Consider the following 16,564-nt stretch of genomic DNA (forward strand, 5'->3'; position numbering starts at 1 on the left):
ATTTTATTTAAGATATATTTATAATTCAAAGTAGTTGTGTCACGTGACACCTATAGTTGGTAAATAACTTATCAAATGAGAGTCATGTGATTTTAATTGATTGATGTAACATTTTATACCGCTAATTAATTAAGGACAACAATTTCTTACAAATCGGTTTGTAAGGAATTTTATACAATTTACATATAAGATTGACATGTGTCTTTTAAACATGTGAGAAACCCATATTTTTTTTATTAATGCTATTAAAAAAGCATGTGACAATTGAAAAATATGTGCTTCTCAAATGCTAAGAGACATGCGTCAATCTTATATGTGGGTTATATGAAATTTCCTATAAACTAATTTGTAGGAAATTTCTGTTCATTAATTAATTGAATTGAGAAAAAAAAAATAAAAATTTAAGAACCTAGTTACCGAAATTAAAAACTTAAAAATTAAGTTAAAATAGCATGAACAGCTAACTATTAAATTTTATTTTCCCCTAATCAATGAAGCCATAGTAAATATAGGAATACAATTATATTAAGTAAAAGGTATTGATTTGAATATTTCCCTTTTATTTTAAATGTAATAAAATAAAAATTTACGTTTCATAAAACGGAATTTAGTGACTCAAATTTTGTATTCCTTATTATTAGAACCAAACCCATTAGTATTTATTTATTTTAAATAAAACTACAATTAGTCTTGCTTATATTTGGTTACTAGTTCGAATCATTCTTCACACCTTGTAAGACCAACAAAAAGAATATCGAAACGGGAAAAATCCCTCCTTTGAAACTAGCTTGTATGATCAGGTTCAGGTGGGCAACTCCAACCTCCCTTCATCCGCTTTCCCATTGTTTTTATTTTCATTTTCTTTCCATTTAGTTCTTGTTGGTTCCTTTCATTTTGGTTCTGGTTTTGGCATTAACACAAGCACCTAGCATACTATCTCATGTTGCTGCATTTCATTGTTATTACCCTAATAATTCTTTCGTAGTGGGTCTCAAACTGATTGTAAAGCGCTTTCCTTGCTTTCAAAAGCTAGCATGAAGTACTTTCAGAAAACGCGCCTTACAGCTCCAAGTGTTGGAGCGTGTGTGCTTTCTGTTGGGTTCTTTAATTTGTTAAAACCCTGAAAAACTTCCATGTAGAGGCTGTCAAACTGATTTTAGAAAAAGCACTTTTCTTAGTTTCAAAGACGGGTTTTATTTGGTTTCAGCTTTGAGAGCAAGAAAGCACTTTGTGCGATTAATTATCAAAAAAAGAGTAAGAAATCACTTTGGAAAAGCGTATTAAGAAGTGCTAAGTGTTTAAATTTATGCTTTTTTTAGGGCAAAATTAAGTGAGAATGAGTGCAAGTAGTTTGGTAGCGGAGGCGGTGTGGAAAGACATCGAATCTACTCGTTCAGGTTGTTTCTTTTGTTTGCTTTTCTACTTCGAAACTGATATTGACTATTTTTTTTAGTACACCTTAATGACTTTTCACTTGATCTTGCGATTATTTATCTTGCAATTTGGTAATGAGGAATGATTGAAATGGGACAGTGACAGATGATCAGCTATCCATGTTAGTATATCGAACCCATTTTTAATGTGTCTTTGGAAATATTAGCATTGAATTGTAATGGGGTTGAATTATTGAGTTTTCTTTTTTCCTTTTTTGTTATAAATCCAGCTTGCATTTCTTGTTTGGTAAAAACTTTGAGCGAGCCACTAGGATAGTGGATCAAAGAGGCATCAAGAGGATTTCTGGTGAGCTAAGCGGGCGTTTCGTCTTTCAGGTGAAGTTTGTTCTTTACTTGAAACCATGTTTGGTTCCCTGGTGGATATACATGGTTATGGAATAGCCAACTAGATCTCTGGTCCAAAAGATTTGGACAGATGGCTTGAGTTAAATTTAATTTGCAGATAGTTTGTAATAGATTTGAAATTGTAACTAATATTGGCGAATGTTAAGTCCAAAGTTTGAAAAATTTTCTATTGTCTTGATGTATTTATCGATTTGGGTGAAATATGAAGGAACAAGTTAGAAATTCGGTTGGCATCAGCCAAATAGTGAGAAATTTGAAGAATCTGGGCTACCAAAAAGTTGCCAATTTTTTTAATTCAACCCAAGATGGATTGGGTGAAGAAACCTTTTAATTTGGGTAGTGTAGTTAGAGATTTATTTGAGGAAGAGAAAAACTAAAACTAAGTTCCCTCTTATCTGGTCTGCTTAGGTTGTGGGAGAATCACGGAGGAAGGAGGAATATTTTTGCTTTGCTGAAAACTATTGTGCGTGTTACTCATTCTTCTATGACATTGTAAATAGAGGAGAACAGCTTTGTGTGAGATCTCATTCTTGCTTATACATATTATGAAGTCAAACCCTTTTAACTGTTTCTTTTTTACTTTTTCTTTTATAATAAGTTTCCTGTATTCAAGCCCCCTTTTCTTTTTGTCCCTCTCTTCCAGTGTAAGCATCAGTTAGCTGCAAGGCTAGCTTCATCATTGGGAGCTTGCATTGAAGTTAAGGTGTCTGATGAGCAACTAGCGCTATTGCTGTCAAAACTCTGACATCTCTCAGTAGAAGCCAAATTTTGCATTTGGTGTTGAAGTAGTGCGTGAGCAAAGGACAAGTTGATGCGTTTACAATATAGAAGCCAGGTGCAGTTAAAGAGGTAGTGCATGACCAAATTACAGTTGAATGTGTTCATTAATTTAATCATTTGTTCAACATGATTGGTATCCATAAGCATGGAAATTTAATCATCTGAAATACAATGTTTGGTATCCATAGGCATGGAAATTATAAAACGAATGTTTATTATATTGGGTATTTGTAGAGGTTTTGATTTGGATGAATGGCTGGATATAATAGGCTTCTGCTTTTTCTTAGAAATTTTATTGTTGCAACTGCAGCTCATAGATGGAATGTGGTATTCTGAAATTTATGTAATTTGTCATTTCTTCTATTTGGTGATGAAATGTTTTCCTAACATTAAAATTGATTCTGTATAGGTATTAAGGATTATTCCTATCGCAAAACACTTGATCATGTGTTTATCATAAAATAAAAAGAAAAAAAAGAAAAACTTGATCTTGTGGGATCTATTTATTGGCTACCTATGAGGTTGTGGCTTTGCACATTGTGGGTGAAATATGGATCCCAAATAATTATGAATTATGAACTCTGGGAATAGGAAGACTCATTATTTAGTTATTTCCAGACCCCAGGTCAATAGCTATAACACATGAAGATCATATAACAAATTGATAGTCATCAATTGATGACATTACTAAAGTTGCATTTGTCTAAACTTGTGTGTGTGTGTGTGAGAGAGAGAGAGAGAGAGAGAGAGTACCATGAATTTTATTTTTCTTTGTTGGGGAGGGGGCTACATATGAGCTTGAAACTTGTTTAGAAGGGCACTTCAAGATGATACTTCAGGATTTGGGACCTTTGTGTCGATAATAGAGATAGATTGATTTAGAAGAGAATTTTCTTAGGATAGTAATCTTGTGCATCCTCTGGAAGTGATTATGAATCTAAAGATATCACTGACATGCTTTTTTTGGTGGGGGTGGGCAAGAGAGAGAACGGCCGTTATTACCGGATTCAGTCTTCACTTCCGCACAAGCATGTATGATGTGGACAGAAATGCTGAGGAATTGTACATTAACTTCAATTATTGCAGACTTCTTTTATCTTGAGTTGCTATTGTTATCGTTGAAATACCATATTGTCATATCTTGTTCCTCGTGGCTATTGTTATGTGGTGCTAAATGGATATGAGCTGTGGCACCTGATAGTGTTTCTCCATCAGAATTTAGAAGTGAAAAAGCCAGTGATTATGGCTCTTTCTCTCTCTCTCTCTCTCTCTCCCCCCCCTCCCCACCTCCCGTACGCAAATGTACCTTTCAGGTATTGCATTTGTATTTAGGATCTTCACAATAAACTGAACCATGTCTTTAATAATTTTGTCTTGCATGAATAGTTATAGGATAAACTGAACCGTGTGTTTAACCTCGTGCTTACTAATTTGTTCTCCTTAATTTAACAGATTATGAAAACAATATAAGCCACAGATGCATAACGACTTCATGGACATAATCAGAGGGAAACTTTTTTCAGAGATATAATTTGGAGGAAACTTTCGTTTTCATCCTGATATGGATTCCACTAAGCAGTAATGGAGCAAGTAACTTCTGATTTGGGCCCTTCCTCCTTGATTCATGTGTAACTATATATAGTTTGTATTAAATTCATTTTACATTTTCTTGTGTAAGTGTAGAAACTCTTGTTTTTATTCGTGAACACAAGAATTCCTTCTTGTATTTGTGGAATGCATTTGAAGGCACATTTTTTTTTTTTCATGACTTGATCTTTCTGGTAAATAATTTGGTAGAGTTGGAATGACAGATCCTTGATTTTGAACATTTTTTTGATTAGTAAAAAAAAAAAAACAAAAACGAAAGAGTTGCAGTATTGTAAGGTCTCCTATACCCTATGTAAGTTACAAAAACATGATGTTTTAACTTTTGGATGAGATAGGAACTGTCATTACGCCATGATAGTTTTAGTTATTGGTTTTCTATACTGTACTGTGATGTTGTATGTGCATTGGATATGATCAATATGGGTGGCAATTTGTGTCGGGTTCGGGTTTTGTTGAGATATGAGTATAAGATTATATAGATTAATCATAACCCAAGTCATGTAATTAAACGAGTTAGACTCTTCAACTTTAACTCGTTAATTTCGTGTTGGGTTCATATGAAGTTTGTAGGTCTGTGTGAAAAATTATAAGCCCTTAGTGATCAGTGTCAATATGCTCAAAGCAGTAATTGCCAAATTTGCGTCAAAATGGCCTTGTAATGGTTTGTTGGATGGCACATCAATCACTCTCTTTTGGTTGCACTATTAATGAGAGGCTTGAATGATGAGTCCATTTCTTTATGCCTCTGCACTTTTGAATATGTCACTTGTGGTCATCTAGGGAGCCCAACACTGGCCATACTCAGCTTTTGCTGAACATAGAGGCATACTTGTCTTGCCCAGCTCATCCAACTTGTGTCATTTAGCTGCTTCCGACAACTTGAATGTACGTGAAAAAAACATTCAAAGGCCAGGTCTAAAGACATCCTTGTGCTCGGACAAGGATCTAGTAATTTGAGCGCATTTTGCGAGAATTCAAATGGAACTCAGCTGCTCAAATAAGGTTGGGGTTGTCCGGCCACTTACCTGGGCAGTTGGGTTTCACATGAACTCTCTCACAAAACTGCTCAAATTATTGTGGATCCCAATCCTGCTCAGGCTCGCAGTTTTGTAATTCATCATGTGTCATTTGAACCATGTTTTCATCTCTGTTTTTGAAGCCTCATGCTGTGCTTAAATTGTATTCCCTCTTTATTACAGTTTTAGCTGACACTCCAAATATTGAGCACTTAGAGATGCTGCCTCCAATCCTTCCTTTCCAAGTCCAAATATCACTCAAGATTTTCACTATTATCTCTTAAAGGCAGTGCCATAAGATGAGCAACAACAAGAACGAAATTTAAAGCAGATTTTGACAATTACGACAGCCAAAACAGTAAACAAATTAAACAAAAACGAAAGTACTTGTTCCAAAAAGCTAGTGCTGTATTTATTTATCTGCTCATTTACACTAGTATTGTTAGGATACTACAGTTTTTACTACAAATCTCATACAAACTGACAGATAACAAATGTGATAGTCGATATGACATTTTGATAGGCACACTAGACACTAGCCACATATCACACAGGTGTATGGATGTCAACATCAGAGGATGACCGAACCCATGACCTTGTAGTTTGGTGATTGAGAACTTGATTATTATTAGTCTTTTTATTAGTTTGCATTTTATTGATAATTTTTCAAATTGGTTGTATTATTTTTATTTTGGATTTATGTTATTTTAGCATGCCATTAGCTCAAGTATGGTTAGTGTTGAGGTTAGCCCCGTTTGAAAATCCCTTACCCCTCCCCTCCCTTTAGGAATTTTTTTTTGAATGATTGAAAAATAGAATTGATGTGATATAAAATTGAAATAATTTATAGGGAAAAGTAAAAAAAAAAATTGTAATGTAATGATTTTTTTATTTAAAAAATAATAAAAAAGTGTTGATATGATATAAAAAGTGAAAAAAGTTAAGAATGTTTTGAAGTTAATGTTTTTTTGGGAGAAATGCATATAAAGATAGAGGAGGAAAAAGTGGATTTCAAATGGGGCCTTAATTTCTAATAGGAAAAGCTTGATGCACAACTATTCGCATGAGAGGAATCTTCCTGAATAGGTGGGTCTCACCCATGTTGTGCATAACCTGTTGTGCAAGTAACAAATCCCATTTTTAATCTATTTAAACCTAACTTTCTAATTTATTAACAAGTTTTGATAAATTAAGAATTTGATCAACTGTTTGTCGTTTTCTCCCTCTTTTCTTCTCTCTCCCGTAGCTTCTTTCTTCTCTCTATCTTCAACTCTTCTTCTTTAATTGCTTCTTTTCTCTCTTCAACTTGTCTTCTCAATATCATGTTATCCCACATCACATTTATCACGTCAACCACTAAAATATGGATGGCTACGCGACGATCCATGTGACACTAATTTTCATAAAATGTGTCATATGAATTTTTAAAAAAATTGTAGTAAAAATTGTAATACGCCAAATATTTTCCCATTTACCACGTAAAAAAGAACAAGATCAGTGACGACAAACGAATTTTTCAATTACAACAACCAAAACAGAAAACAAAAGAATCTCTTATCAGAAAGCTGAGAGCTTTTATCCACTTATCATTTAGGGAACAATTCTGTGAGCTCTCATCTTATCAATCCAATAACAAAATGATGTTTTTGAGTTCCTGAACCCCACAAATCCATGCTCTTTGCTCTTGTTCATGCTATCCAAAAAAGACTCACCCCCAAGAACAGCATCTACAAACCACCAAGCCCCAATCTCTTCTAATTTGGTAGGCACCAGATCCTTCTCTCTCACAATCTCCTCCCACACGGCACCTTTGTTCTTCATCATCTCCTGCAAGCTCAAATTGGAGTACTTCTCATCAAATTCCCCACACTCCACGCCAAACTGTTCAGCCAAAATCTTCCATAACTGCTTCCAACTGAACACGTCCCCATTGCTACAATTAAACGCCTCATTCTTCCCATTCACATCCACCGCCGCCCATATCTGATGCTCGGCAACCAGCTCCGCATCCGAAGCATCCCAATACCCCTCCCACGCCGCACGACTTCCTGGAAACCTCAATAGCTCGCCCTCGTGCCTGCATATCGCCGCGTATACACATAAACTCCCAACAATATTCGTCAAACTATATGGAGAAAGTCCAAATATCACTCCAGGCCTGTGCACCGACCATGTCAAGCCCTCCTTCTTCGCCACCTCTTCAAACAAAACATCTTCCAGGGAATAGTAAAAATTGGGTACGTTCAATCTTGGAAGATCCTCATGATATGGAGCTTCATGAGATTCGTAGTGTTTTCGACCTGTTTGCAAGCAAATATGTTGCAGTTTTGGCGCATTTGGGATGACAGCATTGAGAACGTTGCGCAGCATGTTAGAATTCACCTTACAGTTTTCGATTTCGTCGTGAATGTTAGCCCATGTCACGTAGAAAATGTGCGTGACATCCCTGAGTTTGGAGAGCTTTTCATGGGATTCTTGGACCTCCAAGATGTCACACTGGATGTACTCAATAGGGTAGTCGGCAGTCCAGGCGGGGCGGGGGCGGCGGGCCACGCCATATACCTTCCACGGCCCGCCGGGTGTGTCGGAGTGTGGCAGGATCTCAGCGAGGCTGTTGCCGACGATGCCCGTCACGCCGATGATCAGAGCCACGCTCTTGTACCGTGGTGGCACATTGCTGTGGTCCAATTGTTTCTGTAGAATTCGATCAAATCAGAGAGTGAGATTGTAAGGGGATATGGGGTTGGAAATTGAAATGGAAATAAAGAATGAAAATGGGTTTTACAATCACTTGCCTTTGCAGCTCCTATTGCTCCAGCCCACCACCAGCTCATTGTGCTTTGATTGCAGACAGAGGAAGATGTCTGTCTCTGTTTCTTGTCTGTTTGTGTGTTTCTCACAGAGAGAGAGAGAGAGAGTAGAATTGTTGAATAAATAGAGTACTTAGTTGGGGCCTTGGACTAGTCCTTGGTCTTTAGTTCTTTGCAGAGATATAACATCCAATGTATTTGTGCTCCACATCATGTAATCTTCAGGTGCTGCCTTATATATATATATATATGCACACAAATGGCAAATCCTTTCATTTCAAGGAACTGCAACAGAGACAGCTCAACTTAGCCGAAGCTTATCCCTTGAAAGCTTAACCAACCAAAGACTAGTAGCAGCCTTTGCTGTCATTTTGATTTATTATATTGATTACCAGCCTTAGTTTGCTCAACCCGCGTGGACATTCCCTTGTTTGGTTTCAAATTATTTTTGGTCCACTTCGGTTAGTATAGTTATTTGAGGATGTGGATCGGGTGCATGTGCGATACGCACCCGAATACCTTAACCTTATTTTTTTTTACAGTGTTCAAGTAATCTGAATTTTATTTGTTTGGGCTGTCTAGGCACCTGCCCGAGCAAATAGAGTCGTTTTATTTATTTAGGTTGTTCAAGCATCTATCCAAACAAGTGGAGCCTGAGCAACCTCCCACAAGAAGTTGCCCATCGTCAGGTGGGATTCGAACAGACTCTCACATAAGGTTGCCCATCGCAAGGATGAAATGAGTCGGTCTTACTTTTGTCGTTCAAAACTTCAATTCATACTTAAATCCATCTAAAGAGGAGTTTCTAATTCTGCATGATATTTAATTAGCTAGTAGTTTCTGCGGTAGTTATTAGAAATACCATGGATTGGAAGATTTGTCTAGAAAAGCAGTGAATGACCATGGGAGGGAAGAGATTTAAGACCAAAAATAAAATAATAATAATAAAAACTTGTTCTATTATTGCGTACCTTTTTTTTTTTTTTTTTGTTATATAATTTATTGCTTAATTTACTATAACCAATTAATTAAAAAAATAGATCAGAAACAAATTTACCTACTTATTAGTTTAAGATGTGCCACCACAGAAATCATTGAATACCTCTTAATTTTGTATGTGATCATTTGGAATCAGTCTTGTTCCAATTTTTAAATAAAAATATTATGAATGAAACCCAAATAACGTGTGGTGATAAACAATTGATTCAGTCTTAATCCAATTATAAGTTTCTTCTTCTTTCCCTTCTTCTTGGGTTTTCTTCCCCATCCTACCACATTTATCTGCATTTTTAAACAAAATCACAAAGAATATCCAGTTTAAGAATGTGTTTGAAAAAAAGATAGCCGTTTGAAAACCTGAAAAAATTCACATTTTCAAACCGCAAGCAAGGGAGCGTGCTTCTAAAGTTCGAGCCATTTTAAAGGCCTAACTACATTTTCATTAACTATATTTTGAAACCGCTAAATTAAAAACTGTGATTAACTTACAAGGTCATCTATTCATCTTATGTTACAGTTTTGCAAAAGGACAAGGGTCTGTGTTTGTAGGAGAAGTAATTTTCTCACCCAGAGAGTTTGCCAGTGGAGAACACCCATACGGCACGTATATTCATGGATAAGCAATGGTTTCCTTTATTTGATTTTTCTGAGCATGTGAGCCAAAGGGTTTCATTGCCAGATCTTGCCACCTTGGGGATTTAAATCCTTATCTTTGTTTAGTCATTTTCTCAGGGACGTGCAAAAGATGCATGCACAAAATAGAGATAAATGCTTGCGTGTAGTCCACAGAGCAACCTTATCATTATCCAATCTATAGTAATAATTAATCAAAGCTGGCTCTGACCATCCCATTCCCTGGTCTCAATATATTGTGTAAACTATTTGTACACAAATTGATTAAGGTATGTGACTCAATCCATTGTCAGCCTCTAAGCCAAGACAAGACAGGTCCAACAAGGTTTGAATGGAAATGAGTAACACCCAGGGTTGATAATTTTTTATACTTTGTAAATTCAAAACAAATCAAATCTAATTTTAGCAGATTAGAGTAAAGTTGACCTATATAATTCTATATACATGATTTGACACAACCTAAATCTAACACACGATCACGAATTGTCACTCCTTGACTCATGTTACATTTATACCTAATTTAGAACGTGTCAGCATGTGATTTAGCAACATTGATATTAAATACTAGTGCTTCGATGTGGGCAGTTCAAATATGTTTTGGACTTCATATAGACATAGGTAACTGGTTGTGATAGTCTGATTTCTTGTATAAGCTGCCTAGTCACAGGCCGTGTTACTCAAACATGCGTACCAATCCACAGCACATATAATTGCAAGAACCTGAGAAGGCATAGGAGCAAACACCATCATCTTTTTGCTAAGCCAAATTGACTTTTTCCCTACTGGATGTTATAGAACTACACTTGCTAATCTTCTACCATGCAAAAGCCATCTTAATGTCTAAACATTTTTTTTTTCAGGGGCTTCTTTTCTTAGTGTAAAGAGAACCATCAACATACAAATTCTGAAAAAGGTATAGCTTCTGACACCTTACATGCTGCAAAGAGAAGTGTATTCTATCCCTCTAAATAATTTCAGCATGTATCACTAATATTTCTCATGAGGCACCTACAGCCCCTAACAATCCTTAATTTCACAGTTCAGCAGTCAAAATATAAGAACTATATAAAACGCCAAAATTACAAAATGGGTCCATATTTGATCAATTTATACAACACTGCTAATTTTACAACACAAATCTGTTTCTATGCATCAGAAATAGGATACATTTTACAGGCCAGTGGAGTACAATTCAACCGCGGCAGCATCGAACTTTTAACTGTCCAACTAATAATTTCAGCATAATACATCTGGATAAGAATCTGAATGAGAACGGTTACGCATGGATCAAATGAAATTTCGGATATTGTTTCTTTCCCATGTTTTTGTAGCATGCACTAATAAAAAGAGTGAGGAGGGGGAAGGAAAGGTAGTACAATCACCTATTGGAAATAAGAAAATTCCCCAACTTGTCGAAATATATACAGATCCATGTGACCATCGGGCACTTATGAGGAAGTCTTCAGTACAATTATCATTGCTTAGCAAAGTGAGATACAAAGCACCTTTACACTCCTTGCATGAGGGTTTTGTATATTACAATCCTAGGATGTCATGATTAAGCCTACCTTTCACAGAGATATCTACAGCCAATGATTTCAAACTTATATAAAGCTCAATATTTGATAATACTACCGAATATATAAAAAAGAAAATCCATTTCTCTCAACTGTACATCTGTTTTCCAAATTCATGCTATATGGAAAATTGTACATACCTTAAAACTTACTCAACTCTCCCATCCCCACCTTTCTTTCATCTGTCATTTGATCTGTACAGGGTATGCTGCTAGCCATATATGTGGAACGCTTGTATAGCTCCATCCTCTTTAACTCAAAAATTCAAGAATCAGCTCTTACTGTTAAGCTCCCAGAGAGAGAACAGAATCATGCACAACATTACATTTCTGCTCATTTCCTTTTTTTGATAAGTTACATTTCTGGTCATTTCCCTGCCCACTGCCCAGACAATATAAAACACGGGCACAAAAAGAGAGAACAAAGAACTGGATGGATATGAAGTTAAGAGGCTAAAGAGGAAGCCAATCTAGCTGCCATCCGTTGACAGATGAGGATCGCCTATGACCATTTCTTTGTTATACGTTCTGATAACCTGTATTCTTCCTCCTTGGAAGCATGTGGATCAAGGTTATGGAGGTTGTTTACAAACATGATTGCCTCATCGTGACGATTGAGTTTGCAATACCAATCTACAATGGAGTTGTATGTGTTCTGGTTTGGTTTACATCCATGCTTGATCATGTATCGAACCACATCAATGGCCTCCAAAAACATCGAGTCAGCTGCATAGCTTGCAATGAAGGTATTATAAGTGACCACATCAGGAGCAAGTCCAGAATCCTTCATTTCTGAGAATATCCGTGAAGCTTCCCTCATCCGACCATTTCTACAATAGGCATATATAACAGTATTATATGAAATTAAATCAGGCTTTATTCCTTTTTCCAAAAGTTCCTTTAAAGTTTCTTCTGCTCTCTCGAAGTTTTCAGAGCGGCTGTACATATACATTAAGCAGTTATAAGTTGTCAAGCTTGGAGTGAACCCACTCTCATTTATGAAATTCAAAATCTCATTTGTTTTGGTAACCTTCTGCCTTCTACCATATATGGAAACCATAGCATTAAGAGTATTTATGTCAGGTGAAAACCCTCTTTTCCTCAACTCCAGGAAAGCAAGCTCTGTCTCCATTAGGAGGTCACTTTTACTATTAACTAAAACTAGGGTCTTCAAAAGCACAGCACATGGTTCAATTGCACCAGAATATATCTCTTCTGCCATAGCACACATGCGCTCAGTCTCCTTGCCATTAGCATAGGCATGAAGCAAAGAACAGTATGTCAGCTCATTAGGTTTACATCGACCATCATTCATTTCAGCAAATATTTTCTCAGACTGTTCCCAAAGCCCACCCCGGGCCAATGCTGCCAAAACAGCATTATAGGTGGAAAGGTCTGGATTAACCCCAGCTTCCAGCATTCTCTTATAAACAGCCATAGCTTGGTCAAAGGAACCGCACCTGCTGTATGCACTGATTAAAGTGTTGAAGGTGTCCCTTTCAGGCACAAACCCTGCCCTCTTCATTTCCTTAAACACTCCTGACACCTCATTGTCCATTCCATTTTGCCCAAACACCGCCAGAAGTGTGTTCCAAGTAACAATATCAGGGGCACACTGACATGCCTTTATCTCTTCGAAAACCTTCATCATTTCTGCAAACTTTCCACGGTTACCATGCATCTTAATGAGGGCATTAAAGGTGCAGATATTTGGCTTGCACCCAGCACTTCTCATCTCCTCAAAAACCTTCATAGCAGCCTCATCCTTCCCAGCTTTCTCAAACCCCGACAAAAGGGTGGTGTAGGTAAACACATCAGGCTTAATCCCTTTCTCCATCATTTGGGCTTTAAAATCCATTGCTTCGTCCAACAAACCATCTCTAGCATAAGCCGATATCAATGAATTGTAAGTCACAATGCTGGGAGAAAACCCATTGATCTCCATCTCTCTCAACACCTCCATAGCTTCCTTTGGTCGCCTAGACTTCCCATAGACATCCAATAACGCGTTATAAGTAACCTTATCCGGTGTAAACCCCGCCGACTTAATCTCCTCAAAAACCCCAGCTGCCTCTTCGTATAAAGAGCCTCGCCGACAACAACTAATAAGCGTATTATAAGTATACAGATCAGGGGCAACCCCAGCACTCTTCATGTCCTCAACAAGACCCATAATCTTATTCCAAGGTATACCCATTTTCCCATACACATTAAAAATCACATTGTAAGTTATCAAAGTAGGCTGACACCCCTCTTCCTCCATCTTCTTAAAAACCGTCACAGCCTCTCTATACCTCCCATTACTAGCACAAGCAGTTATCAAGGATGTGTAAGCATAAACATCAATATCAATCCCAGCTTGATGTAAATTATGAAGCAAAGAAGCAGCGGATGAAACCCGACCCTCCTTGCCAAGAATACTAATAACCACAGCAATAACAGAGCTATTCAAGATCAATTCGAAATCTTTACGATTCCGAACCCACTCAAACACACCCATTGCCAAGTCACGTTTCTTGTTAAACCCTAAACCCTTAATTATACCCAGAACATCCAAAGACAACAACTCCACACTAGGACTCACCTCCTCTTCCGGTTCAAACAATTGAAGCAAAACATCACCTAATCCAGCAGAATCAAATTGTGGGTCAAGAAGGGTTTGGAGAATTTGCTGACCTTTGAGGGAGAGCCTGTGGTTGGACCAGGGCTTGCCACGGTTGGGGTCACGGGACTTGCCGATGCGGTTGCGGGTTCTGGGGATAGGGGACGGGCGGGTGTGGGGTTTTGAGGAAGTGTTGGGGATGTGGTGGGTGTAAAGGAGGTCCTGAAGAAGAGGGGTTACTGGCGGTGGTGCTGAGGGTATTGGAGGGTGGTACGGAGTGTGGTGGTTGTTGGGGAATACCGGTCTTGAGGGTGGTGGGTTTGGGAGTAGAAGAGGTAGAGCGAGTTTTTCCGCCATTAGAGAGACGGAGAGAGAAGGAGAGAGACTGGTTTTACTGAGGCGGGTGTGGTGGACTCACTTGGGTTGTGTAGTAAGTAGTAACAGTTTGCAGCCACAGAGAAAGATCTTTTCGAGGGGGACAAAGGGAGAGAGATCAGAGAGGATTTTTGGCAGACATTTATCTTATCCTATGAATCAAATTTCCATTCCCAAATCTCTGTCTAAAACTCACTTTTTTACGGTACCCAATTTATTTGAACGTGTGAACGAAATTACTCTTTTACCCTTCAGCTTTCTGGTATTATTTTATCTTTCAACATTTGTTGGCTTTCTAAAATTACTACTTCAGACAGGGATATTTTTGTCTTTTCGTATTTCCTTCGATTTCCACATTACTATTTTGCCCTTGTCTACCCTCCGGTTGGCTGAAAAATTGGCTGGATATTTTGGTCTTTCAATTAAAATTACCGATTTGCCATTTGAGTTTTCAAAGAGCTGAGTGCTTTTAACTTTTAAGGAATATTTTGGTCTTTTCACTTTGAACGTGTTTACCATTTTGCCCTTATTTGTTTTCATACAAATTAGATATTTTCTTGGTTTTGTAGACATTTCACCCTCCTTTCTTCTACTTCCAGCGACTTCTTCTTCTTGGACAGATGTTGAAATTTTTTCAAATTTCTATCAATTTTTTTCATTTACACCAATCATATTTAATGACGATTTTTCTACCAAATCCATGTTAAAGTATTTTCAAAATTAATATGTATATATATATATTTATTTTGTATCTTGGAAATGTTTTAAAAGGAATGTGTTAAAAAACATTAAATGAAAATAGTCCCACATGGAAAAAAAAATAAAATTATAATTAACATTTACAAGGTCCAACCCACTTTAAGCATTTACAATAATGCTTAGGTGTATACTCTAGTACAGTGCGAAGCACCGGACACACACGCACATGCACGTGTTGATGGTTGGGATCTGGCCGTTCTCGGCTAGATCGGCCGAATCCGACCGGTTGGCGGGAATCTAGCCGTTCCCGACTGGTTCAGCTGCATCCCGGCTATCCTCTTGGCCAGAATGGCAGAATTCCAGCCTATTGTTAGGGGAACGGGATCGCCGGGGAAGGGTATTATTGAAAGGGCACCATGCGGGAGGAAAAACATTAAACCAATCATGCCTCTATAAATATCATCTTTCCTTATACACGGGCTTCGCCCATGAGGTTTTATGTTTCTCGCTGCTTTTTTTTTTTTTGCGTTTTCTACTTTCTCAAAAAGCCTTGTATTGACAGTGAATTCACAAAACGTCGTGAAGATGAGAAAATGAATTATTCACAATCAAGACTTGGATAAAATAGTTTTTAACAATAAAATCTCTAAATTTCTCGTCTCATTTCTATCTCAAAACGCCTTGCATTGATGATGAGAAAATGGATAAGTTTTCTATTACTCTGTTTGCCCTGCTTTGGTGTTTCACTTGGTTCAGTTTCGGTTTTGTTGGGTGTGCCAACTGCCAAAGAGGTGATCAAAACCCATGATGCAATCTTATTGTTCTGTCGTTCTTATGATTGTACAAGCATTGGCTTTGCACCATATAAAATTAAAAACTGGTTTTTACTTCAATCCAGTGAGAAGGAAATTCCTGTCAAGTCCAACATGTTTATGTTTTCCTCATAAACATCTAATTTTCAAAAATAATAATTAAATTACTTTATCAGTTCATGGTTTGATTTCTTAATGGGTTTTATTTGCTTTATTCATTAATTATTGAATCTCAATCGTTGATCTATCACACGTGTCCTTCATGTCGAGGCCAATCCTCCATACCTCACTAACCCACCTACTATTAATTTGCTGGTCTGTGATTGTGGGCCAACAAAAAGCATAGGGACCCCAGCAACAATGCCCTCTAGGGTGGAGTTCCAGCCGTTGTGGGTCAAAAACCTACCCACCGCCTGATGGGCCAAGACTTCTTCTTGTGGAGCCCAATCCACTAAAAAGCCCCTTTCCTTGGTGCCCTCGTGTAGCTCCTCTGGGATCGCATGCTCTCCTTCGACACCTGCAATGCCACGCCGTTATATATCACTATAATTGTTAACATATATATATATATATAATAATTAAAGGGCTGCAATGGTCGATCACTGACATTGGGGTGCAAGGAGTTTCACATGGCAGCAACTCTTACCATACATTTAATAGGCACTAAAGAATTAAAAAATTATTCACAGCCCTCACTTGATATCACCTTTAATTTCATCATAAGTAGCTGCCTTCTCCGGCGTCAGAGTAAGGTCAGCCACAGACATCGACAGTAGGAGCACGAAAAGCCATTCTAGTCAATTTCCCATTCAGAGCGTCAACACTTTACCAGCAGCCTTCACATAAATAATTTGG

General features: G+C 37.5%; 3 protein-coding genes across 5 annotated transcripts; 1 reads left to right on the top strand and 2 right to left on the bottom strand.

Moving 5' to 3' along the window:
- The first annotated feature begins 712 nt into the window (after positions 1–712).
- On the top strand, positions 713–4,412 carry LOC133882597 (uncharacterized). 3 transcript variants are annotated; one of them, XM_062321801.1, is made up of 7 exons: positions 713–806; positions 1,320–1,397; positions 1,534–1,555; positions 1,664–1,769; positions 2,208–2,315; positions 2,443–2,634; positions 4,032–4,412. In XM_062321801.1, the coding sequence occupies exons 2-6, from the start codon at positions 1,337–1,339 to the stop codon at positions 2,542–2,544; spliced, it is 399 nt and encodes a 132-aa protein (XP_062177785.1). In that variant the 5' UTR covers positions 713–806; positions 1,320–1,336; the 3' UTR covers positions 2,545–2,634; positions 4,032–4,412. The 3 variants fall into 3 exon arrangements, with proteins under 3 accessions (XP_062177785.1, XP_062177786.1, XP_062177784.1); XM_062321802.1 differs by having other exon boundaries at positions 1,540–1,555; positions 2,443–2,648; positions 4,032–4,407; XM_062321800.1 differs by having other exon boundaries at positions 2,443–2,648; positions 4,032–4,392.
- Positions 4,413–6,642: 2,230 nt separating this feature from the next.
- On the bottom strand, positions 6,643–8,241 carry LOC133880933 (3-oxo-Delta(4,5)-steroid 5-beta-reductase-like). Its single transcript, XM_062319899.1, has 2 exons — positions 7,999–8,241; positions 6,643–7,897 (listed from the first exon to the last, which is right to left on the bottom strand). Exons 1-2 carry the CDS (start codon positions 8,035–8,037, stop codon positions 6,794–6,796), a joined length of 1,143 nt encoding a protein of 380 aa, XP_062175883.1. The 5' UTR covers positions 8,038–8,241; the 3' UTR covers positions 6,643–6,793.
- Positions 8,242–11,093: 2,852 nt separating this feature from the next.
- Positions 11,094–14,369, bottom strand: LOC133882108 (pentatricopeptide repeat-containing protein At5g02860). The gene has a single exon (XM_062321211.1). The coding sequence runs from the start codon at positions 14,178–14,180 to the stop codon at positions 11,724–11,726; it is 2,457 nt and encodes an 818-aa protein (XP_062177195.1). The 5' UTR covers positions 14,181–14,369; the 3' UTR covers positions 11,094–11,723.
- Between the last annotated feature and the right edge of the window lie 2,195 nt (positions 14,370–16,564).

The sequence above is a fragment of the Alnus glutinosa genome, chromosome 11, assembly GCF_958979055.1.
Source record: "Alnus glutinosa chromosome 11, dhAlnGlut1.1, whole genome shotgun sequence".
In the NCBI taxonomy this organism is placed as follows: domain Eukaryota; kingdom Viridiplantae; phylum Streptophyta; class Magnoliopsida; order Fagales; family Betulaceae; genus Alnus; species Alnus glutinosa.